The 24448-nt window shown below is 34.5% G+C and overlaps 2 protein-coding genes across 4 annotated transcripts; one reads left to right on the top strand and one right to left on the bottom strand.

Annotated features, from left to right (window-relative positions):
* Positions 1 to 2334: 2334 nt before the first annotated feature.
* LOC138335260 (F-box/LRR-repeat protein 2-like) lies at positions 2335 to 16671 on the top strand. Of its 3 annotated transcripts, none has more exons than XM_069284263.1 (11): positions 2353 to 2515; positions 4013 to 4367; positions 4939 to 5094; positions 6271 to 6386; positions 7071 to 7150; positions 7325 to 7373; positions 8989 to 9225; positions 10601 to 10819; positions 11866 to 12021; positions 12627 to 12809; positions 13952 to 16671. In XM_069284263.1, the coding sequence occupies exons 2-11, from the start codon at positions 4067 to 4069 to the stop codon at positions 14072 to 14074; spliced, it is 1620 nt and encodes a 539-aa protein (XP_069140364.1). In that variant the 5' UTR covers positions 2353 to 2515; positions 4013 to 4066; the 3' UTR covers positions 14075 to 16671. The 3 variants fall into 3 exon arrangements, with proteins under 3 accessions (XP_069140366.1, XP_069140364.1, XP_069140365.1); XM_069284264.1 differs by lacking the exon at positions 2353 to 2515 and adding an exon at positions 2529 to 2672; XM_069284265.1 differs by lacking the exon at positions 13952 to 16671 and having other exon boundaries at positions 2335 to 2515; positions 12527 to 12647.
* A 3058-nt stretch (positions 16672 to 19729) lies between these two features.
* LOC138335259 (E3 ubiquitin-protein ligase synoviolin A-like) lies at positions 19730 to 23618 on the bottom strand. Its single transcript, XM_069284262.1, has 7 exons — positions 23058 to 23618; positions 22621 to 22724; positions 22080 to 22206; positions 21508 to 21607; positions 20913 to 21274; positions 20320 to 20379; positions 19730 to 19935 (listed from the first exon to the last, which is right to left on the bottom strand). The coding sequence occupies exons 1-7, from the start codon at positions 23104 to 23106 to the stop codon at positions 19745 to 19747; spliced, it is 993 nt and encodes a 330-aa protein (XP_069140363.1). The 5' UTR covers positions 23107 to 23618; the 3' UTR covers positions 19730 to 19744.
* Between the last annotated feature and the right edge of the window lie 830 nt (positions 23619 to 24448).

Genomic DNA, 24448 nt, shown 5'->3' with positions numbered 1-24448 from the left:
GAATAAAGTTTTAAACTCTGGCTTCATTCCGTTCCGGTATGGTACATGTTCATGTTAAATGTAAATAAGTATATGTCAAGTTCCGTGACATTGTATTTCTGTCGGATTAAATAAATTTATAAATTGTAAACATATTTTTAATCCTCAGTTGGGATTACCTCTTTGATTTTCCACTACTCCCCTTTCTTACATGTATAGCTTGTCCCCACATTTGTCTTACTAATACATTCATATCCAGTTTACAAATAAAAATATCTTCTATCTACCGTCCATAGACCTCCGATTTACATACACTTTTTGGAATTCCTTCCGATTCTCCATAGAATCAGCATTTATGAGACTTCAAATGTACTCTTCTTTCTTAGCCATAATGAAGTACTTTCGCCTCACCTATGTAATAAACAGGCCGACTAGAATAAAACGCACGTTCTTGCTGACAACACATGGATCGGAGAATTAGTTACAGTTTATATCATTATGACCCATAGACCATTTTTAGAAGTTTTGTGGGTCAAGATAAAAAATAGGTAAAACTCACTGATTTTTAATTCAGACCCCTAAAACGTCTATATAAATGCTCTGTGACAGTGGGAACTCTGGTTGGTCCATACTGATATAATTGTATCTAATTCTCAGATCCCTGTGTCTAACCCGTGCACGTGTAAGTTATACCTGAGCGGACACTATAGACCATCTCCGACCATCGGGCGACTTGTGTAGAATTGACTGTAGGGACAGAAATTACACGTGTACATTTTGTACAAGTTCAGCGACTGCAGGAGGATACCACTTCCAGTCAACATCAAAGTGAAGAAAAACGATTCTGTCGAAAAACTGGGCAACGAACAATACAGACTGGAATAAGGAGATCACTGCCTTCAAAAGAATACAGGTAAGAATACATTATCAAAATTTTAATAGCATTGCATTCAAAGTGCACAGCATGGATTGATTCGATTTTAGTTTTGTTTTTATTTATGAAAACGTAGGGAGTCACTTCTAATGTTTGACATTTCATAGATGCATTTTAATATTGCATTAGACTATACGCGTATAATATATACATAGGCATCAGTCTTACTCAAACCGAGGACGTATATGTCTCATTTATAAATCCTTGCTCAAACGTATGTGACTGTAATATATTGGATGTATCAAGCCCCTGTCTCAGGTCTTGTGGTCTCAGCAGTGTACTACCATTAGGCATATATAGCGGCACGGCTAAATACTCTATACTACCCAATTATACCCAATACTACCCAATTATACCCGTTTATACCCAATACTACCCAATAATAACCAATACTACCCAATTGTAACCAATAACTACCAAATTCTACACAATGCTACCCAATTATACTCAATACCACCCAAAACAATTCCTCCCAAAACTACCAAAATACTACCCATTTATACCCAATACTACCCAATAATACGCAATACTTCCCAATCGTACCCAATACTACCCAATTATACAAAACTATACCCAATAGATTTCAGAAAAGATGGCGTGACGTCACCCAATAGTAACCAAAGTACCCACTATTACCCCATTCGACCCACTAGTACCCAATACTACATATGAAAATCTAATATCCCACTTTTTGTAACATAACCTTTTTGACTATGATAAATGAAAGTTTACTTTACCTTATGCGATTAATTTTGTGTAAAATAGTTTGTTTTAAAGTCAAATATCGTCCAGATATGACCAAACACAACGACTAAATGCCAAAACCATAATTAACTATTCTTTTGCCACATAATCAATTTAATTATGTAAAATTAAAGTGTATTTTACCTTGCAAAATTGTTTTTGTAAAGATATTGCCCGGAAAATCCAAGACTGACCAGCACAACGACTAAATGTCCATTACTCCCCAAACCTATACAAAACAGTTTTAATATACCGATGCATGCAAAAGCTGTTATTAGATTAAAAGATGTATTTGTCTCATACGCTATATCCGTGTATCGCACGTCATGCTAATTAAATGTACATCATTATACATGTATGGTATATTCCAAACTCATATTCTGTGATTGAGGATAATAGATCTATCAACTATTTATCAGACATGTATACAGGTATCTGTATCTTCAAAATCGATATTTACGAAAAGATAGTTTATATAAGATGGCAGACTGAGACACCGACAATCGCCAGTTTAACTTATACTGCACGCCCAACTGATTTTGTGTACCATTATCATTGCACATTTACCGTAGCGCCGTAAATTAATATCCGTCTCCGTCTCCATTTTATACTAAAACCTGACTCAAATCAACACAACGTTTGTAAGTAAACTAAAGATAACCAAGCATTTAAAAGACTTTGAATTAGGAAATGAATTAATTTTCTATTTTTAGAAAATATACAATTTTCTATAAATAACTAGGCTGCTTTCTATATAAGAGAGAAAATCTGAGGAATTAGTTTATTTCAGGGATGTTACATGTGCATCAAAAACCTCAAAAGACTACAGACATATAGGGATATGGAACAATGTCAGTGGTAAGTTGAGATTGAGGTTCAACACTTGTTGAAGTTGAACGATTTTTGGTATCTGACAGGCCGAACCAAGTACAAGATACAAGATTTTTTGAAAGTCGTGTTTTCAACAAAGCAACTTTTCCTCAGCAGAGCTATTCTTACGACTTTAAGGAAATAGGTAAAGTGATGGCAAGATAGTAAATTGAGCATATATAGGTAGGTAAATTGAGGGGCAAGGTAAAGTGAGTGAAAATGAGGGGATACATTTAGGTAAATCGAGATAGGATATTTTTTAGGGATATAGGTACATATGTAAGTTGATAGACTGGTTAATTAAGAGATACATCAATGCAGTTAAATTGATCGAGACAGGTAAATTGGGAGATATATTGAGATATAGTGGGTAAATTGTTTGTGATTGATTTTTTTTTATATAATTGATTAGCCTTAAAGGGACAATTCACTCAGGCTCTTTTACATAACCAAGAAGCAAAATATGGCATAAATGTATTGTTCTACATTTCTTATGAAACATATACGGTAACATAAAATGTTGACAAATTCCACGTCATTATTTAGTATATTGATTGATACCGTTGTTATTACAAATCGTTGATCAATACGATTAAGCAGGTACAGTATGTACGCTGTACCCATACCCAAGCCAAAGTCGCGCATGTTAAACAAATGAACTATATAACCACTGAGGGGGTGATAAAATGACTTTTTAGATAAGACAATTCACCTAATAAGGTAAACACACTACTGTCAGAGCGATTTGAGCAGTTCTAGACAAAAGTTGCATTACTATACGTCTAGTATACGAGCAAGGGACAGAGTTCGGCATACAAGATGTTCGACCACAATGTGTAATTAATGGCGAGACAGTGAGCGAGTATGAACATTTCACACGCATTTCACCACCATGGGTGTTTCTGGCATATCACAGTAAAACCGACTGACCTAATTTCCATTAGAACTGGGTTTTTTTGATATATGTACAAATTTTAATATTCTCTTAGACTGAATTGTCCCTTTGATAATTATCTCAACTTTATTTCATAAAACATTTAAGAAAGAAATGATATTTAAAAGCTTAGAGGGGCAAATTTTAAGATATAATATAATGTTGTGTTGTCAGTTAACTTGTATTGTATCTGTGCCAATATAATGTCTAACTTGTGCAAGTTGTTTTATAATGATAATATGCAATCTAAAAAAAATGCACAGAGTAATAGCATCCAAAAATTGTTTTGTCCTCATGAAAGTAAATTGGTTATCAATGGAAATAAATAATTCATATAATAATGGGGGACAAAATTAGAATATTTTCTATTGAAAATGGGGAAGATATATTCAACTCCAGTTACATCAGGCAGGAAAAACACTGTGCTGGCTACAACCTCAAGATTTGATGTGACCTTAAGTCAAGAAACAACCTGTTTTTAGGGTATTACAATTATATGCAATATAAATCAAACAAGTCAGTCCACATTATAATTTGTATTTGTTATGTAGATTTCAGTCTAAATTTCCTGCTGACCCCTTGTGAAGTGGACTCAGTTTTTAAAAATGGTGAAAACCCTTCATGATGTGTGCCTGACCTGCATCCAGAATCGTCTGGACAAAATACCGGACGTTGGACGTCGCCTTCCTAATGTCCACAAAGAGATCCTGCTGGAGAGACTTGTGAACCATGACATTCTTACAGAACGGTACTTCAAAACTGTTAAGAAGTATCTGTTTGTTGAAAATCTCAGAAATGTGACTTTATATAAAAGTAACCAGCTTACAGATGTGATGTTAAAGACGCTTGGAGAGCGCTGTCCAAACATCCACCAACTGACCATACACATGTGTGCCAATGTAACAGGTGAGCACCAAATTACAAATACTGTTAACATGCCTATTTTAGGGCAGTGAAATTTTCGGTGGTTCAATATCAGCAATACATTTTTACATTTAGCGCTGTACATGAATTAACATATAAAAAACTGCGCAAAAAGTGCTAAATTTAAATAACCACTAAAATAAGTGCGTTTACAGATATGCAAAATGTGTAAGTGTCAAATAGATAATGAATTATAAATATTCTTTATGGTTGAGAAGTTTCCATGCATTTAATAATATCAAAAAAGCTTTGAGATTAAAAAAACGATGTAAATATATTACTTTTGAAAAATTATTTAAATGACATCCCACTTCCTTGAATATCAAAACGCAAATGAATGCTTTTTAACTTTCCCTCGTAGAAGTACTGTTCAGGAATTATTGGTATCTGATCGGCTTCATTTTCAGTGATTTTAGGAATTCTTGGACATCATCATAATTTTGTGTATTGTATGTACAAAGTATATATGCTAACGGAAGGAATTTTTCAAGCATTCTAGCATGTTTATTAGTAATTTGTGTAACCCATATATGTCACTATTTCTCTTTCACAGACACTGGTATCAAGGCTGTAACAAAACCACAAAAAGAATTAGCGGTTCTGGAGCTCAGGAAGCTAGCATCCTTTACAGGGAAAGGTCTGGAACATCTGAAATCCCCCAAGTTAAAGTCCCTTGATCTCCGCGGCTGTAATGCTGTAACCACTGAAGGTACTTTCACAAGATATGAACTCATAACGACTCGGCACAAATTCCTATTTGATCCATATTCATATCTCTGTAACTGTGCCTGCTATGTACAGATTTTCTCTTTTGGTAGATAACTCGATAAAAGTTAGAATACAAGAAAACATGCTTACAACAAACTCATGGTTATAACATAATAATTTCCATTCCCCATAAAGGTTCCTATAAGATGTCAATAAAGTGTGTATAATGAACTATACTTATAATGAAGTGATTTTGTTGGTCCCCAGTGGTTTGATATATAACCATGTTTTACTGTAGTAAGCAAGAAGTTCTTAGTTTGATCCCTATCATAGGCAGTGATGTAATTTATGAAGTCATCCACCATGTTTCATTATTGTGCTACATTGTTAACATGGACATCATACATACAGATTTGCTCCACATGCAAGCATCACTGTTAACCTCTCGGGGCCGCGGTGGCTGAGTGGTTAAGATGTACAGACATATTACAACATGCCCTCCACCTCTGGGTCGCGAGTTTGAATCCCATGTGGGGCAGTTGCCAGGTACTGACCGCTGGTCGGTGGTTTTTCTCCGGGTACTCCGGCTTTCCTCCATGAACAAACCTGGCACATCCTTAAATGACCCTGGCTGTTAATAGGATGTTAAACTAATCAAACCAAAAAAATGTTAACCTCAGGAGAGAGACTGAGTCCTTTCCTGATTAAAAACTATTGGTACTAATACACGATTTTACTTCAAGTTTTGATTTTGAGTGTCCCTGGGACTCCTATTAGATTTGACATTTGCAAGTCTCTTACGAAAATATCCATGGGAGTCCATTTTGTTTATGAAATCCTGCAATAGTTGTAAGCTTAGATATTATTGTAATGATTTTATATCATCTTGAAATATTTATTGTATGAAAATGTTCATTTTTCTTGAATATTCATTAGTTCATTTGCTATACATTATCATGTCACTTTTTATTTCAAATATATACTTTTCACATTGAGTCCCAGGAACTCCTATCATTTTATCTTATGTAGGAGTCCATCAGCAATTATTTGCATTAGAGATACAGAAATTCTGCGCCAGGAAAACAGGCCAATGTAAATTATGACAATTGAAGTAAATCAAAATATCTTGATTAATGATAATTTTTGAAGCTTCATGTTTGTTTGATTATTATTTCAGCTGTTGAGACAGTGACAAGAAACAATCCAACCATTTCTCATCTAATACTTCATGACTGTGGACAACTTTCTCCTAATGTGTTCGCCTCCATTGCCAAGACGCTTAAACACAACCTGGTAAAGTATATAATTTTATCTTTTTTTTTTTATCATGCATGCTTTCTCTAAACATTTTCTTTGTACTATGGCCCTTCATACACTCTATAATTGCTAAAATTTAATTGCAAGGGTTTTAATTTTGCCTAATTTGCAGATTCATCCAAAATTGTGAAAATTATTTCCCAGTATATCCTAAAATTTATCAAAATCATGATTTTACATATCAGAAACTGACATGTGAATGCATTATGATTTCAAAGGCTGTAAATATGATTCTCGAAAATAAGCCCCTACAAACAACAACAACAGCAATTTGTGTAAGCTGACAGTATAACTTGTATTATTGATTTTTCTTTTCCTAATGAATTTGCCCTTACTTACTGTCATGCATGCTAGCTATTACTAGTAATGAAGAAAATGCATATTATCCTCATAAGTTTATTGGATGGTTTTGTGACAATTGTGGATATTATTTACAAGACAACCATAGTTCCATATTCAGATGGTATGAAAAACACGACATTATGTTATTTACAAAACAATTGGGTTTTTGTCTGATACTTCATTTACTAAAACGTAATTTTAAGACTGATTTTGAAGGAGTAAGTACATGTACATATACTAGTATTAATGTCACATGTATTTGACCAGCAGCTTAGATGTGTATAGGCTTGTAATGTTGTCTTCCTATTTGTTTTGAAGGAAGAAATTGATGGTTGCCCAAGACCAATGTCTGATGAAAACGTCATTGCACTAGCTAGGTTTTGCCCCAACTTGAAAAGGTAAGACCGAACTACTTAATTCATTTTACCAAGTCCCTGTCTAGGTTGTGAAATTAAATAATGATATTCCCAGCAAAAGAACCCAGATAGATTGTCACACAAGGATGAGAAAATTATAATGGAAAGTGAATAATTTATGTAATCAAATGCCAATTCTGAAATATCTATTTTCAGCTTGAATCTGCTTGGTGGTTCCAAAGTAACTGGGAATGCACTGCTGGAGGTAATTAGAAATCTTCTATTTGAAATATATACAGTAAATAATGATTAACGGTAAGATCAGTAAATTATTTTGACTTAATAGACCCCCCAAAAAAACCCCAAAAAAACCTGTGTTTGTAATCATAGAAGTAAATATGCTCTGGTGAGAATTGGTATTTGGTGAAAACTACTGGTCACCTGCCATAATATTATTAGACATCAGTGTTTATTCAGCCACACTAATTTGTAGATCTCTGGTAGTAATCATGTATTTGAAAGTTGAATCTGTTAACAATGCTGGCTTTCTACTATGCATTAACCCTTCTTGGCCAGTTTCACAAACATATCTGAACTTTTTGAATTCCTGGAACTTAAAATTTTCTATTGGGAAAGCATTACAAAAGTTAAATACAGAGAAAGTCTTAAGTTATGGAACTTTCTTAAGCTTCTGTAATGCTTTCTTAAGGAGGAATTTGAGTTAATTTAAAGGAATTTCTTTTACTTAAGGAATGCTGGGAAACTGGGTCCTGGTTTGCTATTTTTAGTGCGAGTGTACTCGTACTATTATTTTCCTTGTCGGGTGTAGAGTCTGTGTACATCCGCTATGCGCAGATTCTAACTGTGCACGCAATACCGGAAGCTAGTGTCTTGTAGCGATAATCTACTATAAATTAACAACAGTGAAATTTCACAGTGCTAAACACATTTGTTTTGTGTAAACTTCAAGCGGCGTATCATACAAACTCTTGCATCGGTCACGATATTCTAAGCATCTGATCGACTTTGGAAACTTCCGGAACAATACAATGCAATTCAGGTTTATATAGTCAATAAAAGAAAGTGACGAAACAAGATAACTTTTAGTACCGGCCACATATTTAATTTATTTCTCATCATCCTAGGTACTAGGTGTACGTTGCACTATCGCTTAATAAACCCTGTGACCATAGACTGCATTTGCTGCAGTACTTATTGATATTCATAAAATTACACAGCTTTGCATGAGAGAAACAGAATAAAAAAACACATTATAAGATATCAGTCTGAGTGTCTGAGCTCTAGATCAAATGTTCCCCAGAAAGGCTATCAAGCTTAACACAGGAAAGTCACCACGTGCACAGAGACTATCAATATCAATATGATAATAAACACACTTTTATGAAACAAAGAACTTTTCAAAGTCATTTCACATTTCAAGTTATGATGAAGTGAAGGAAAATATTTATTACCATGCACCAAGGGCATAAACCATCTCCTTGCAATAGTCCCATGGATAATGAGCGAAAGTGCTACGTATACCTGTTGCAGAGGATGATTTCATAGCGGAAATTAAGGTTAGGAAGTATTTAGCGAGCACTTAATGTCTAACAGACATATTTCTAGTATCATTTTAACAATATTTATTGATATCTTATAGTATTCAGTCATTAGGATTGACTACCAGACTAACTCAGGTTTACTACTTTGAGGTCTCTATCAAATTACCAAGAAGCTCTGAATTTCTGTCATCTTATACATTATAATAGAAAACTTATTCACCTGATTGACCTTAGCTGTTAAAAGTAACAGGTTGAAGTAAATATGAAATTTAGATAGAGAAAAACATGGTGCGTTAACTGTTTGGTGTCGATTAACAGCTATCCCAGGGGTGCGTCCGATTGGAAGCTTTGGATCTGTCCTACTGCTACGGCCTCCAGGAGTCTCCGGAGAATGAGTTTCTGTGGACATTACCCACGTCCCTCACTCGACTGTCACTCTGCGGCGTCATGTTGTCAGACGAAACTTTACTGGTGGAGACCTTACAGCGCCTGAAGCGTCTGAAGTCGGTGCGACTGTGTGGTATTCCAGCTCTCAATGACAAGACGCTTCCCAAGGTTAGTAAAACAATATACAATTATGGTCCACTGTGGAGGGATACATCTAGAATTGTCTCCCTGGAAAGGGTTATTTTAAAATCACTCTTTTCAGGTTGACATTTCTAGATGTATCCCAACACATAGGGACATAATTATTTGATCATACCGAACAAAATTAAAATAAATCCATAAATGTGTTATATTCAACATCAACAAGCTATTTAAATATCTGGTTAAAGAACTCATAAAGATATTTCCCACTTCCGGTCACATGCGGAGCTTCCAAATGGTTATTAACCTGGGGTTATTTCTCTGAGAGGTTATTTCCCCGGGGTTCTTTCCCTCCCCTCCTAATTCCAGGGAGATTGTCTAACTTATTCAATGTCATGTGATCAAGTTTAATCCAATCAGAACATCCTAAATGAAAGTGAGGTATAATAATGGTGAAGGTACCAGTAAGTATAATGAGAAAGGGCAGAATGGAACTGTGATTTGGAAAAAAATATTACAGGAAAAATCTTAGATTCAGTGAAAGTTTTGGATAATTTTCTATGCAGCTATGTCTGTCTTGTCCCAATCTAATTAAAATAAGATTTGTAATTCCATTCCACTATATGATTGTCTGTGATACGCTCCAATATCATCCAAACATGTAACAAAATATAACCTGGATTATTTGCTTTCCAATATCCTCCTATAATTAACTAAATATAACCTGGATTATTTACATAATTTATAAAATTATGGACCTCTGTGGAGGCATACATCTCGAATTTTCTTCCTGAAAAGAGTTATTTTTTTCGAGGGCGAAGCCTGAGAGAAAATAAATCTTTCCAGGGAGACAATTCTAGATGTATCCCGACACATGGACGCAATTATTTTGTTATGCCGAACAAAATTAAAAGAAAAAAATCTCTGGTACACAAACTCATGAAGATATATCCCAACAACAATGTTGCTAAATTTGTCGCTGCGAAAAAAGTATTTACTCTCCAATAAACAAGTAACATGTAACTAAATTTAACCTGTATTATTTACTCTCCAATATCCTTCTAACATGTAACTAAATATAACTTGGATTATTTACTCTCCAATATCCTTCTAACATGTAACTAAATATAACTTGGATTATTTATTCTCCAATATCCTTCTAACATGTAACTAAATATAACTTGGATTATTTATTCTCCAATATCCTTCTAACATGTAACTAAATATAACTTGGATTATTTATTCTCCAATATCCTTCTAACATGTAACTAAATATAACTTGGATTATTTATTCTCCAATATCCTTCTAACATGTAACTAAATATAACTTGGATTATTTACTCTCCAATATTCTTCTAACATGTAACTAAATATAACCTGGATTATTCCATTCTTGTGACAGATCCTGGAGCACCTTGGAGGTACTTTGGAGGAGGTCGACATCAGTGGATCCCGTGCCCTGACTGATGAGGGATTAGCCTCCATAGCCACTTACTGTACCACTCTACGAGAGCTGGACCTTAGTATCTGTAAAATGTTGACCGGACGCACGCTATTACCACTCTTGCGTGACACGGAGAAAGCCCTGTTACTTAAAAAAGCTTTCTTCAGTGTTCAACAGGTTTGTAAAATTCACGCATTGTCAAATATATTTTAGTCAATCTTTAACATACCAGGCCCCAAGACCATGAACCATTCTTAAATCTCAAACAGTCTTAAGTTTATAGACTAAGCCAATTACAGATGACAATAAAAAAAACTTTGATTGGCTAATTAAGTTACTCTTAGTAAAAACTTTAGTCTAAGCCTGTTTTATGATCCTGGGGCCAGGTTACATTAAGGTTTTTAGAATGCACCTTAGAATACAAATATCTTGACTAATTTATAACTATGATAAAAAAAAAAGAAAATATCAGGAATTTTGTACTTATAATTTTTTTTATTAGATGTTAACAACTCCATGTATTTGATAACAATTATTCTGAAAGGGACAACTCATTGAGGCTAATTCTGTAACATAACCACAAAGCAAAATATGACATAAATGTATTGTTCTACATTCCTTATGAAACATGTAACAAGAAATATTGACAAATTTCACAAATCGTTCATCAATATGATTAAGCATGTACAACATGTACGCTGAACCCATACCCAGACAAGGGCCAGGGTTCCGCATACAAGACATCCGACCACTATGTGAAATGACGAACAGAGAGCGAGTTGAACATTTTACATACATTTCACTAACAGTGGGCTCTTCTGGCATATCGCAGTAAAACCAATTAATATAATTTCTGTTAGAAGTGGTTTGTTTCCGAAATATGTGCAAACTTTAATGTACTCTTAGACTGAATTGTCCCTTTAATAGCAATTAAATTAATTTTATTGATTGAAATAAAAAGTTGTTGGTGGGTCCGATGTAATTTTTTCTAGATACATGTATCTCATTATTTTTACCTACATGTACCTTAGTGACCACCTCTGTATAAAGACCATCTGCTTATATTAATGAGGCCAATTTTCTAGGGTCCTAGATGGCCGTCGATTTCAACACAATTAAGCTTTTGTATAAAGACCACCTGGTATTAAGACCGATTTCCTCTGTCCTTTCAGTGGTCTATATAGACAGGTAAATTCAGTTTCATACATGAATTGTTTTTGCAGATTGAGGAAGAGGTGCTGTTGGCTGTGGTAGAAAACTGTAATAACCTCGAGAAATTTGATGCGGCAGGAATGGAAACACTGACAGATCACTTACTGAGTACCATGGCCGCGAACTGTCCTCGACTCAAACACGTCGGAATAAAGGGCTGCAAACAGGTACAGTATGAAAATGAAATAACACACTATAATCAACTTTATTTCGCATGCGATTTATTTTCACAAGTTTTACAATTAAAAAAAAATTCTGAAAGTTTATCTCCGCGAACTTGTTTTGCATATAAAAAAGAAATTGCGAAATATAGTCATGAAAAGAAAGATGGTCTACAGTAGAAGTAGAAATTCTGAATTGATTACAAAAGGGTAAAATTTTAACCAAAATCTTAATTAATTCTGAGACTTCAGAATATGTACTTGTACATGGAGTGTCATCCTCGATATTTCAGTGGTTACTTTCACTCTTGTGATATCCACCCCTGAACTATCTCATTGTAAAACTAAACACAGTTCAGAAGGAAGAAATGACCAATCACAGGCTTCTGGCCCAGTTAAGCATTATTAAATGATTATTCTGTTAAAGATGACTGACACAGGAACCAGACATAATGTCTTCTAAAATATTAAGTTTTGTTAGGATTAGAAATTTACAATTATCCTGTTACAGGTGACGGATATAGGAGTGTGCGAGTTGGCCAGACAATGTCCTTTAAAATATCTGATGTTGTCAGGATTACATATTCACAATGATGAATAATCTGTTATAGGTGACGGATATAGGAGTGTGTGAGTTGGCGAGACAATGTCCTCTAAAATATCTGGTGTTGTCAGGGATCCAGGCCATCACGGACAAAACGGTGTTTACTATATCTAACCACTGTCATGATCTGGAGGAGATTTATCTAAATGGCTGTGTCAACGTGTCCTCAACCACCATCAATTACCTGATAGTGAGTATTCTTCATGGCCTCTCTCACAAATAATGTGGGACCGCAATGACGGAGTGGTTATGATGTCCCGACAATGCTGACATATTACCACAAGCCCTCCACCTCTGGGTTGCGAGTTTAAATCCCATTTGGGTCAGTTGCCAGGTACTGAGCATTGGTCGGAGGTTTTTCTCCGGGTACTCTGACTTTCCTTCACCAACAAACCTGGTACATCTTTAAATGACCCTGGCTGTTAATATGATGTTCAACTAATAAAACAAAACCAATCACAAATAATTACAGATAAACCAGAGAAACTCGAAATTAAGTTATCTGAGTACACATTGACATGAATACTTGAATATTATGTATATATGATAATGAAACTGTTTTGTCAAAAGACTTCCTGTATTCAGCGGATTATAAGCCACACCTCCTCAGTATAAGCCGCTAAGGCCTTTTGCTACCAATTTTTTTCCAGTTTTTTCATGTATTAGTCACACTGGAATAAATCAAACAGAGCCCAATTTCACAAATTAAATTTGATTAGGAAATTCCTAACTTAAAATTTCCTATAAGGAGAGCAGTACAAAAGTGTTTCTTTAATTATGAAAATTTGTTACTAACAGTACAGATTTGCTATAATGGTGACTTATAACTTACAAGAGATTTCCTTAAGGTAAGAAACACTTGTGAAGCTGGGCCCTGGGTCTTTGATTTAAATAAGGTTCCACTGTTGATCTAACTATTTGTAATCTTTCTGCTGAAATAACGTTAGCGTGGGATATATATCATCTTTTGACGTCATTCCATCACCAATAGAAACAATAGTCCCACACAAACGTTATTGGGTATCACGTGGTACGTGAATTATTCCTGTTAGCCCAATTCAGTGGTTCAATACCGGAAATACCCTACTTTTAAAAAAATTAAGGGCTGAACATGAACCAGTGCTTCAACGACAGCATTTAAAGTGCTTAAATAAAACTACCACTAAAATAAGTACATTTATGGTAATTGACATGAATCATTGTATAAATACACAAATTCTTGATTTTAATTTAAATATCAGTGTGTGATTATCCCAATGGACCTTTTGTTTCTTGTTTTAATCAAGTTATTATATTATAATATGATAACATTTTAATGTAATGTTTTTACAGGACAGCTGTTTGTCGAGGGTTTACGTCCAACACAAAACCCCAAACCTTGACAGAGAACACATCATGGGTAAGAATATTGACACTGGCGAGTTCTGTAGAATGGATCTCATTCAAGATGGCTGAAGTGTTCGGCAGTGATTTTGTCAGGATTTACAGACTGAAGACGGATATCAGAAACTATAACCTCTTTCATTGACATGATAAACTGCAGACTGAGGTATATAACAAAGAATCACAATGTTGAATGATTTTATTGGAAAACTGAAGCTGGATGTACATGAAAGAATTACATGACTTTGATTGTTTTCTTAATATATACATGTACTCATATTTAAATAATCTGATAAATCACATGATCATTTGTTCGAATCAAAATGATTAGTTTAATTTCAGATACGCTATTCAGTCATTTGTTTAAAAAAAAAAGATGAATTTGATATACAGTCAAACCAAGTTAATTCAAAATCGGCAGGACAATCATTACAATTAGTCAAAGTATTCAAGTTAGAATTACTTGTCATAATCTACAGTGAGAAGTACAGTATGGATCAACAAATTACTTTATATATAGCAGGGTATTCTAGTTAAAGTTTGAGTTAATGAGGTTCGAGTGTGTAATAAGTAGAGGTTGGCATTTCAAAATGAATAATATTTTTTTGTTGAACACATGTTAAGGTTCATGTATAATGTTTAATTTAATTTTGGCACAAACAGTTTTCATTTTATCACAAAAAAATATGGATTATATATAGAGGTTACACAACAAGTGGTTGTTGGATAGGAAATTTATTTCATGAGAGTGCGTTATTTTTTAAAAGTTATTTAATTAAGCTTGTATCCTATGCAACTGCATGGGGCCGTGGTGGCCGAGTGGTTAAGATGTCTCAACATATTACCACAAGCACTCCACCTCTGGGTAGCGAGTTCGAATCCCATGTGGGGCAGTTACCTGGTACTGACCACTGCTCCGTGGTTTTTCTCCGGATATTCCAGTCTTCCTCCATCAACAAACCTGGCACGTCCTTACATGACCCTGGCTGTTAATATGACTTTAAAGTAAGAAAACCAAAGCCAAACTTGTGTAACTTTAATAAAATAGCTTATGAGTGTGGAATATCCAATAACCTGGAGCCATGTAACCTGTTTCTACCACAATGAAATCATCTGCAAGAAGGTCAGATTAAGATAAATGTTATTTGCCAACATAAGCAGATAAGGTGAAATAATGTATATATTCATAGGCAAATGAGAACTCAATAATATTAAAAAAAAATCATAAAATTTGCATAAAGGATATATTCATAACAAATCATTTTAATTATGAATTACTATTTCATGCAATTCCTGCTTACTGAATGTCTTTTTGAATCTATATGTAGCTACACATTGTAGAGCTACATTCAACCATATTTACGACAAAGTGACATCTACTTCCCACCAAATAATCACCATATCATTGTAAGTTCAAACCTGGCCAAATGATGAATTTTGAGTTTTGATGACACACATCCAGGTCTCAAGAAGTCTTGTCTGATTTAATTTGTTCTGCAAGATTACAGTGCGATGTCATTCGATTACTGATGTTTTTGTGACATGAAACTTTAGAAAAAAAGTAGTTCATGTCAAAGTTTAAAATCTTGACCAATTAGAAATCATTTATATTCAACTAGTGGAATACCAGAAAAATGAATATATTTATCCTACACATTTATATATTTCCATCAAATGGAATAACAGGACATATTGTGGTAGAAATATAATTATATACATTTATTCATATTTGTACTTTATTATTTATATCTTTATATAATGAAACAAATAATAATTTAATAAGTGCTCTGTTGCATGGTATCTTATGTTTATCACATAGCATATTCTTAATTGTTAAGTTGTACAGCTTCAGGTTTTATTGTATGACCCATGTGTTTAACCATATGCATTGTCTTATCAATACGTTGCTGAACGGGCTTCATGAAGTTGTAAAACATTTGAGTAAAAAATCACAGCTGATATATCAATATCACTTCAAAATGTGACTTTTAAAGATGCTCCATCGCCGACAGAGCATAAATGATATTAATCATTTGAAAAAATTTTTCGGGATGCAATTAATTATTTTTCATATTTTTACCTTGAAGTAAAATTAGAAGCTCAAACTTATCAATGGTGGTAATGGTGTAAAGTAAGTTACTTTTGCAACTTAAGAAAAATACTAAATCGTCTGCTCCTGTTTTTGATAGTGAAAAAATACCATTTGTCAGCGGTGGAGCATCTTTAAATGAATATACATTCAATATTCAGAGACAATCACAAACATTTAAATTGCAATAATATATATTCCATCTTTGCTTATTACAACTATATCTGCCCTTGCGGGTAGGTTTTGATTGTGGCGTGCTTATTTCGAGAGGAAAATTCATGAATTATGTCAGTTTTCTCTGACTTGTAAATACATTATGTCGCAATCAATACTAATCAGCAAGGGCAGATAACTCTGTAATATGTAAATGGTTGTAGTATTGATATCTTAATATTTAGTACATTAGGATGACACTATCATGTTGTATACATTGACTTGCATTAATTATGAATTCTTTATTGGAAAGCATATAATTCATTATATTGTATTCATTAAGCTTGTTTCTGTTTTATTTGCTATTTCTAATCTGTGATATTTGTATTTATGTTTAATTTAATAAATAGTAAATGATAATATTTAATATTGAGTTTTAATCATACTGTTAGTAGACGATCCTCAATACTCCAGGGGTTACTATCACTGTTATATTAACTCCTGTACATTGTATGCAAAACTGAAGGCTCTGTGTGCGACAACAAATTAAGAAAGTAGAGTCAACTGACCGCATATACTGGGGATTTTTATCTTCTTTTACATGTAATTTATGACATTTTCTTTTTACTTTTTTACTATGGCTTGTCCAATATGGTGTGCAAGATATATTTGAAAAGACACTACCACTTCCAATATTTCCCCAGACATCCTCAATACTCAAGGGGTTTCTTTCACTTACGTTATATCCACCCCTGAACTATTTCATAATAAAACTGGAGACAACAACAGAACAGGTAATTTAATCTCTCTCTCTCTCCCCCCCCCCCCCCCTCTCTCTCTCTCTCTGTAGTCTTCAAAGGAAATCTTTGCAGGCCTATGTTTGGTCAAATGTTAAGTACTACACTGTCTTCAGTTTTACTATGAGTACTATTATATAGTACATGGGTGGATATAAAACCAGTAATAGTAACCCCTGGGGTATCATGGATGCTCTTTAGTATACGTATAAACAAACTCCTTCCGTATTGCCTAACATCGATATTCATTATGCACAAACGTATATCAATTTCTTAGTGTGCAAAATAAAACTTGATTTTTATAGAATGAAAACAAACCGAGTGACAAATTCAATTTAACAGCCATAGATCTCTTATAAGTTATATGATATCTGAACACTAACTATAATGTCTCCAACCAGCCACAAACCATATCACTGTTACGTGATTGTGATAATATATTATCGATGGTGCTGATGATGCTTTTATGGCCAATTATGGCCATTCATTTCAACCCCTGTGCATGTGCGGGGTTTGCTGTCACACTTTATACACTATTATCACGTCTTGTCCCATCCCATACCCACCTATGCCATCCCGATGCCCTCTTTCCGCACCCACCCACCCCTATACTCTTTGTATCTGTTCTAAAAGATGTCATATTAGCAGTACACTACATTGTTTTACAGCGGGAAGTGAAGATGTTCCAGCGATCTCTATCCGCCGCGGTTGGTCTTTTCTGATATGCAAATATTCAGCAGATCGATATTTGTCTGTGAGCTTCCTTCAAGAAAACCATACACCTTTCACAGTTTTTGTAACATGACGAGTATCCTATTAATATCACATCAGTGAAGTATCCATATTTGGTGGAAGAAAGATATTTTTCATAAAAAGATTCGTAGTTTTATAACTGAAGCCAACTTATAACCATTGTTATATACTTAACCGTTTTTATACACGACTTCACGTTACACGAAAACACTTTCTTCTAGATTTGGTTGGAGACAGAATGTTTCATTGCCATACCTTCTTCAAGTTTTGTAGTACTTGATAGTTTTGATAACTGACTTTGTGTTCCGTGCAAACATTTTCTTCTTTTCTGAAAGTATCGAAATCCACAACACACCATCCATCCAAGTCCCTATGCACTCTATCACGTCGTTCTTCCATGTGTAGAGTCCTGATATAATGTCCTGACCCACTGACAAGCTGTACTGTATCGTTATGAGTAGTAACTACCAGATTCCCTCTGCTGTCATAGACTGCCTGATACGGACGGTCACATTCCGTTCCCTCATAGACAAATTGTAATAGGAGGTCTTTGTTATACACATGGAGCACTCCACAAAATGTATCTTCTTTTGATTTCCATACATATGTAATAGCAATGTTACTTGTTACTTGGCATTGTGAAATGGATCCTGTGATGACGATTACGTTTCCCTGAAGTTCTTTGCTGACAGACGTGGTAGTCATCACTTCGCCAGTGGTTGTGTATATTGTGATGTTGATTCCTGACCTAACCACAACGCGCCCCTCCTTTGTGATGCAGATAGCGTTTGGTGGATGGTGGGTCATAAAGCGTTTTACCGGTTTCTTTTCCACTGTAGGAACTTCGTAGATGACCGAATCGTATGCACAGCAAAACCAAACATTGCCTGAGCTTGATGACAAGGCGATGCTAATAATATTACCTGTGTGTTTTATCTTCTGTTTAGTGCGTCCTTCGACGTCCACCAGCAATAACTCTTTTGATTCATCGTCAGTCAGCCAGACACCAGACGGCCCAGGACTGATTGAAGTACACTCCACTGGACTCTCGAATCTCAGTTGTACAATTGGCGAGTCAAGGATGTCATCCTGAGGTGTCTTTCTGGAAATGGCTGAGGTTGTCGAACGGTTCTCTTCGTTGTCTTGAAATGTTGTGCTGATGTCACTCTTCGTCGGAGCAGCAGAAATCTTCAAATCACCGAAATTCTTTCTCATCTGGTCAATGATCAATTAATTTGTTTCATTTCGATGTATGCCTTGTTAACAGCCTGGGTCTTTTAATGAAGTGCTAGGTTTAAGTAGTGGAGGGTACCCATGGAAAATCATCAATTTGATTAAAATACCGATTCTTATATCCACTCTATTCAATAGAGGATCTGACAACATCCAATAAGGGGTCATGTTCGGCGGCCTTTATACCACCAGCATTTCAGATCAAATGCATTTTCTACACCTTACTACCAATTATATCAATTGAAAACGCCATTTCATCATATTTAACTTTTTTGTGCTCTTTGGGCGAGGTGACTACAGACATGAAAATAACCCTGACAGCTTTTTAAAACAGTTTCGGCACCAGTCAAGATTCTGGCAGCTGCAATTTGATTGGCCATTTCCAAAGGTCACCAGAATGTAAACTCTGATGGGATGTTGTCAGATCCTCTGATCAAACGTAATGATAATAAGGAGCTTTATTTTAATCAAAGTGGGAAAATAACTGACCTTTGGTTAGTAAAGTCAGCAGGACCACCTCAGAGAGGTGATGAGCTAGTGGTAAAACTCAGCTAACCCCTCCACATACCATCCCCATTTACACCAAAAATAAGGTTAACCTTTACATCAAAAATGAAGAAACAAGCTTCTGAACACCTTTTAAAAAACTTTAAAATCAAGATATAGCATTACACTAAATTTATTTGAGAGAAGTTGAGAAAGCTGTATGAAAGTACTTTATAGCTTACCATAATTTCCATATGGCATCATGAACGGTAGCATGGGTGGCACCATTGGAGGGACAGCGGCAGTACCAGTGGTGGTAGGGGTGGGCTGTGTGCTGGTGGCCCCCACGGTGTACGTGCCTGTTGTACTAGTAGGTGTAACTGTTGGTGTTGTTGTAGAACTAGCACCTGTTGTACCTTGGACTGCCAACAAAAGCAACAGACTTCAGCATATTCAACAGCAGAATTACTATTATCATTTTCTACCTCATATTATTTCTTTCATTTTTAGCCCATATTCAATTTCAAGTCGATTCAGTAGAATTACCATATTATTATGAGTGAAATTACATTCCAAGAATTGTTGTCATTTTTAATTCACAAATATACTGCTGTATTGAGCTTCAAGCAAATATGGAATTCCATTCAGCAGCTCTTGTATAATACAACGTCTAATATAGAGATAGAAAAACATAGGAATCTAAAGAGACTGAAAAAGTTATAACATATATAGCTTATAATTTCTTTTTTGCACAAAAAATATGTATCACATCACAACATGCAGCTGTACTAGAAATTCTTAGTTACCTTGTGGCTGTTGTGGTATATTTGGCCACATTGGTGGCATACCAGGAAATCCTTGGAATGCTGTTTCAATAGAAAATGATTAATGTAAATAATGTGCAAACTGGAAACAATTCAGGCAATTATAAGTAATCACAAGATATCAAACGTTTTCATAAATAATGGCAAAATGATTATCTGATTAAAATAGCAGCCATCAGTCTTTATGCCTAACAATGAAGCACCACCTCAGACATTGTAATCCATATGGTAACCTAATTAAAATACAGATCTTCACTATACACAATGTTATGTAGTTTGTGCACATGTTTACCATACAAAATCTGGGACATTGTAATCCACATGTTTGCCATACAACATCTTGGACATTGTAATTCACAACTTTGCCATACAACATCTGGGACATTGTAATCCACATGTTTGTCATACAACATCTGGAACATTGTAATCCACATGTTTGCCATACAACATCTGGGACATTGTTATCCGCATGTTTGTATACACATGTACAACATGTGGGAGACAATGTCCACACTATGCACACTATAAATAATTCATGAAGTCTTATAAATAATTTAAAGAAATTGCTGTCTTACGATTTTGTGGCATTTGTGGTATCTGTGGTACTTGTGGTTGTTGAGGCTGTTGTTGCTGCTGTTGTTGCTGCTGCTGAGGTTGTTGTTGAGGTGTGGCTGGCTCTGGGCGATTCATCCTTAACACATCCATTCTACATGTAGGGCAGGTCTGCTGACGCTGGAACCAGGACCGAAGACAACTCGTATGGAAGATATGGTTACAGGGAAGCTTCTTACAGGTGGCAAGCATGTCCTCACGACAAATAATACAAACGTTGTCACCAGCCTGAAGCTCTTCTGCGGTAGCGTCTGGGTACAATGTGTTCATGTTCTGTATAGCACGTCTAGACATGATCACATCATGGAGAGCCTTTTTAAAGCCTCTGCAATAAAATAGACATTCCCTTTCAAAAGTAAGTGATTTTTAGGACTTCCTTTGTAATGAGAAAATATCATTTTCTGTAAGTTATATAAAAACCATAAATTTTCCCTACAAAGAAACAATACACTACCATACATGTACTATCACAATAAAATTGTACAACATCATTGTAAAGTGATAAGTATTAACACCTTTACATGATAAAAACAAATTATTGGTGTTATATACACTTACCTCAGAGACAGGTACATTGGACGGATGGCAAACAATGGGAATGTATGCACCTTAATCATAATGGCCATGAACACTATATACAACACAACCTTTATAAAACCTGCAATAAATAACACACACTACAGATTGTATACACAACACAAATTTGATAAAACCTGCAACATAAAATACATCAAGGGAGTATGTAGCATTTGAATCTACGTTTGCATTGTTCTATTCTTTCATTTCTGCTATCTTCACTTCACACTATTTTCTCATCTCATAAGCCATGGAATATATCAACCCATAGTACAGTAAAACATGATTATTATGAACTTCTGGGGACCAAAAAGATCATTCCTTATAAGCATAGTTGTTATACAGATAATGTAGATACACTATGGCAACCTTGAAGGGGAATGAAGATTACTGTTATAACCATGAATTTTTGGTAAGTGTGTTCATTATAAACATGTTTTACTGTACATTGAAAATTTTGCTTGGGTGTAACTGTAACTTTACACCACGAGGATCTCTATTAAATATGACACAGTATCTCTTACTTGATCTGTTATACAATGTTTGCCACTGACCTATGATAAGTTCTGTGTATAAAAGGTATACAGCTTTGTTCTCCCAAGGATTCTCATTTTGAAGGTCAATGGAGTGTAGAAGGTACTTCATCAAGGTCATCCACACTACTGTCAATAACACTGCATACTGGAATAAAAGTACTATTTATGAAATAGATAGTCTGAAATAATGATGACTGAAAAACTTTGTATTTTTACCTTGACACATTTTAAAAGTGTCAGGAAATGTCTGCAGCATTTTGGTGTACCTGGTATACATCTTTGAATACAGTAAATAAATAAATAATTTTTTCATCGTTCAACCTCAAAATGTACTTTTGATACATACCGGTATACAGTGTAGGCGATAGAGCTCAAACAATCATTTTTCATGTGTAGAAAAGGTAAAAATATCAGTAATAATGAAAAATGGTTCGGAGTCTTGGCAAGAAAATGTACACAAAGACTAGCAGAGTTAATGAAATATAGTTTCATTTGGGCTATAAAAACAACTCTTTGGCAACATTTTTACTTCACCCACAAAAGAAATAAAAGTACATACCTCAAACCCAAATACAAGCTGCACAGAGGCTCCTTTAGTGAGAGTGCTGTAGTAGGCATCATTGATAAAATACAGGTCTAACATAGCCAACAGAACAAGCAGAGCTGGAACAATAAATAAGTCATCAGTATTACCACTCATACTCAAAAGTCAGTCTCCACTACACATGTACAGCATGCTTATTTCTATTGTTTAACACTAAAAGTTGTATTGATGAATAACTTTTGGTGTGTATAGACATAAATTATATAGGGGATGTGAAATATGTAAATATCTACCTGATACAATGGAATTGTAGTGTTTTGGTGGCTTATTAACAAATACAATGTAACATGATAAACCAGCAGAATGCTTTTGCTTCAGATGACACTTGGACTGATATCTAAAATATGGTATAAGTATATTGTTAAGCATAAAACTTTGTAAAGTTGACTTACATATAACTCGAGCATGAAATTTCACAGAAATGACGGGACTTCGCTCCATCTGAAAACCCGAAATATTATTCACTTAAAAAACAAGAGGCCCAGAGGGCCTGTATCGCTCACCTGGTAATTTCAGCACTGATGTACTGGTAAATGAAGTTTTCTTGTGGGCAACACTACTGGATGAATAAAAGCAGGTTCTGAATTGTGTTAACTTGGTTTCTGAGGTCTTATTGAATTGCCTCAGCATACATCAGTACTTTAGTGCATAGAAAATTCAGGCATTCAATTAGAATATATATAATGCTGTTGAATTAAAACTGAAATTTACTAAAAAGTATTGTGTTGGCCCAACTTAACTGTTCACTTTGTATTCAAGTTAAATCCTCAGAAAACTCATAGAACATATGACATGTATATGGATGGTTGAAATAGTAAACATAAAACCCTAATATTACAGTAGATATATATGACCTGTAAGCTGAAATTTGTTTTAAACCCTTGTGTCTGGTATGCAGACTTTACTTAGTCATTTATAAATGTGTGTATATATATATCTTGTATATGGATAATATGTCAACTACAATAAAATAATGAAATAATAAAAAACATTTGCAAAGCATTTCATGTCAGAAATAATATTTATTTTATAAAGTTCAAAACAAGATATAATATAAACATTTGATCACTTTTTATTATTGGATTTAGGAATACATCTAGCAAATTATCTGCATCAATTAGGCATCATAACAAATATAACTGAATTTGTCGCAATTTGTCAGAAAAAAATGTTAGCATTAAAACATAGGAATTCTTGGCAGGTTAATTTTTGTTATCCAACGAAAGACATATATTCTTAAAGGAAATATTTGATATTTATGGTTGAAAACAACATACAAGCAGTTACATGAATTACATAGAAAGATGTATAAATAGCAGTGATTGACACATAGCCTTTTTAGCTAGATTTCATGTAGCTTAAGGTTCAGTGATTAAAAAGGAACTTGGCAAGTTTGATTTATTTGAAGAAATGAAGTTTACAAGTATTTTCATACCATGCCAGGGACTTCATTTTCTTTAATACTTACCATCAGAATAACTTATAACCAAGTTTCTTAATCTTAAACTTTCTTTAAGTCATTCTGCTATTATAATTTGTTCATATACTGCCACTAAGATATATGGGTCAAAAAAGTAATATCAACGGTTGTATTCCAGACAGATTTTTACAAACATATGTCTGAAGGATACAAATTGCTTGAAGTAAACAATTCCAACAGCCACTAAAATATAGATACAATTAAATTTATATAAATAATGCCACATTTACTTTTTCAGTTATATTTGTTTATAATGTGCATTTCAAAATCAATCAAAGAATTAAAGAGAAGGTACACAAGTAA

Source organism: Argopecten irradians, chromosome 11, assembly GCF_041381155.1.
Source record: "Argopecten irradians isolate NY chromosome 11, Ai_NY, whole genome shotgun sequence".
Lineage (NCBI taxonomy): Eukaryota > Metazoa > Mollusca > Bivalvia > Pectinida > Pectinidae > Argopecten > Argopecten irradians.
This window is presented reverse-complemented; position numbering and strand designations above follow the sequence as displayed.

Excerpts from the sequence above, each read along its gene's own strand:
- LOC138335260 (XM_069284263.1), top strand. The coding sequence starts at position 4,067 with ATGGTGAAAACCCTTCATGATGTGTGCCTGACCTGCATCCAGAATCGT. Across the intron at positions 4,368-4,938 it reads CATGTGTGCCAATGTAACAG|ACACTGGTATCAAGGCTGTA; the intron begins GTGAGCACCAAA and ends TCTCTTTCACAG. Across the intron at positions 12,022-12,626 it reads GAATAAAGGGCTGCAAACAG|GTGACGGATATAGGAGTGTG; the intron begins GTACAGTATGAA and ends AATCTGTTATAG.
- LOC138335259 (XM_069284262.1), bottom strand. The coding sequence starts at position 23,106 with ATGGAGCGAAGTCCCGTCATTTCTGTGAAATTTCATGCTCGAGTTATA. Across the intron at positions 22,725-23,057 it reads ATTTCATGCTCGAGTTATAT|CTCTGCTTGTTCTGTTGGCT; the intron begins GTAAGTCAACTT and ends TTATTGTTCCAG. Across the intron at positions 19,936-20,319 it reads TATACCACAACAGCCACAAG|TCCAAGGTACAACAGGTGCT; the intron begins GTAACTAAGAAT and ends TTTTGTTGGCAG.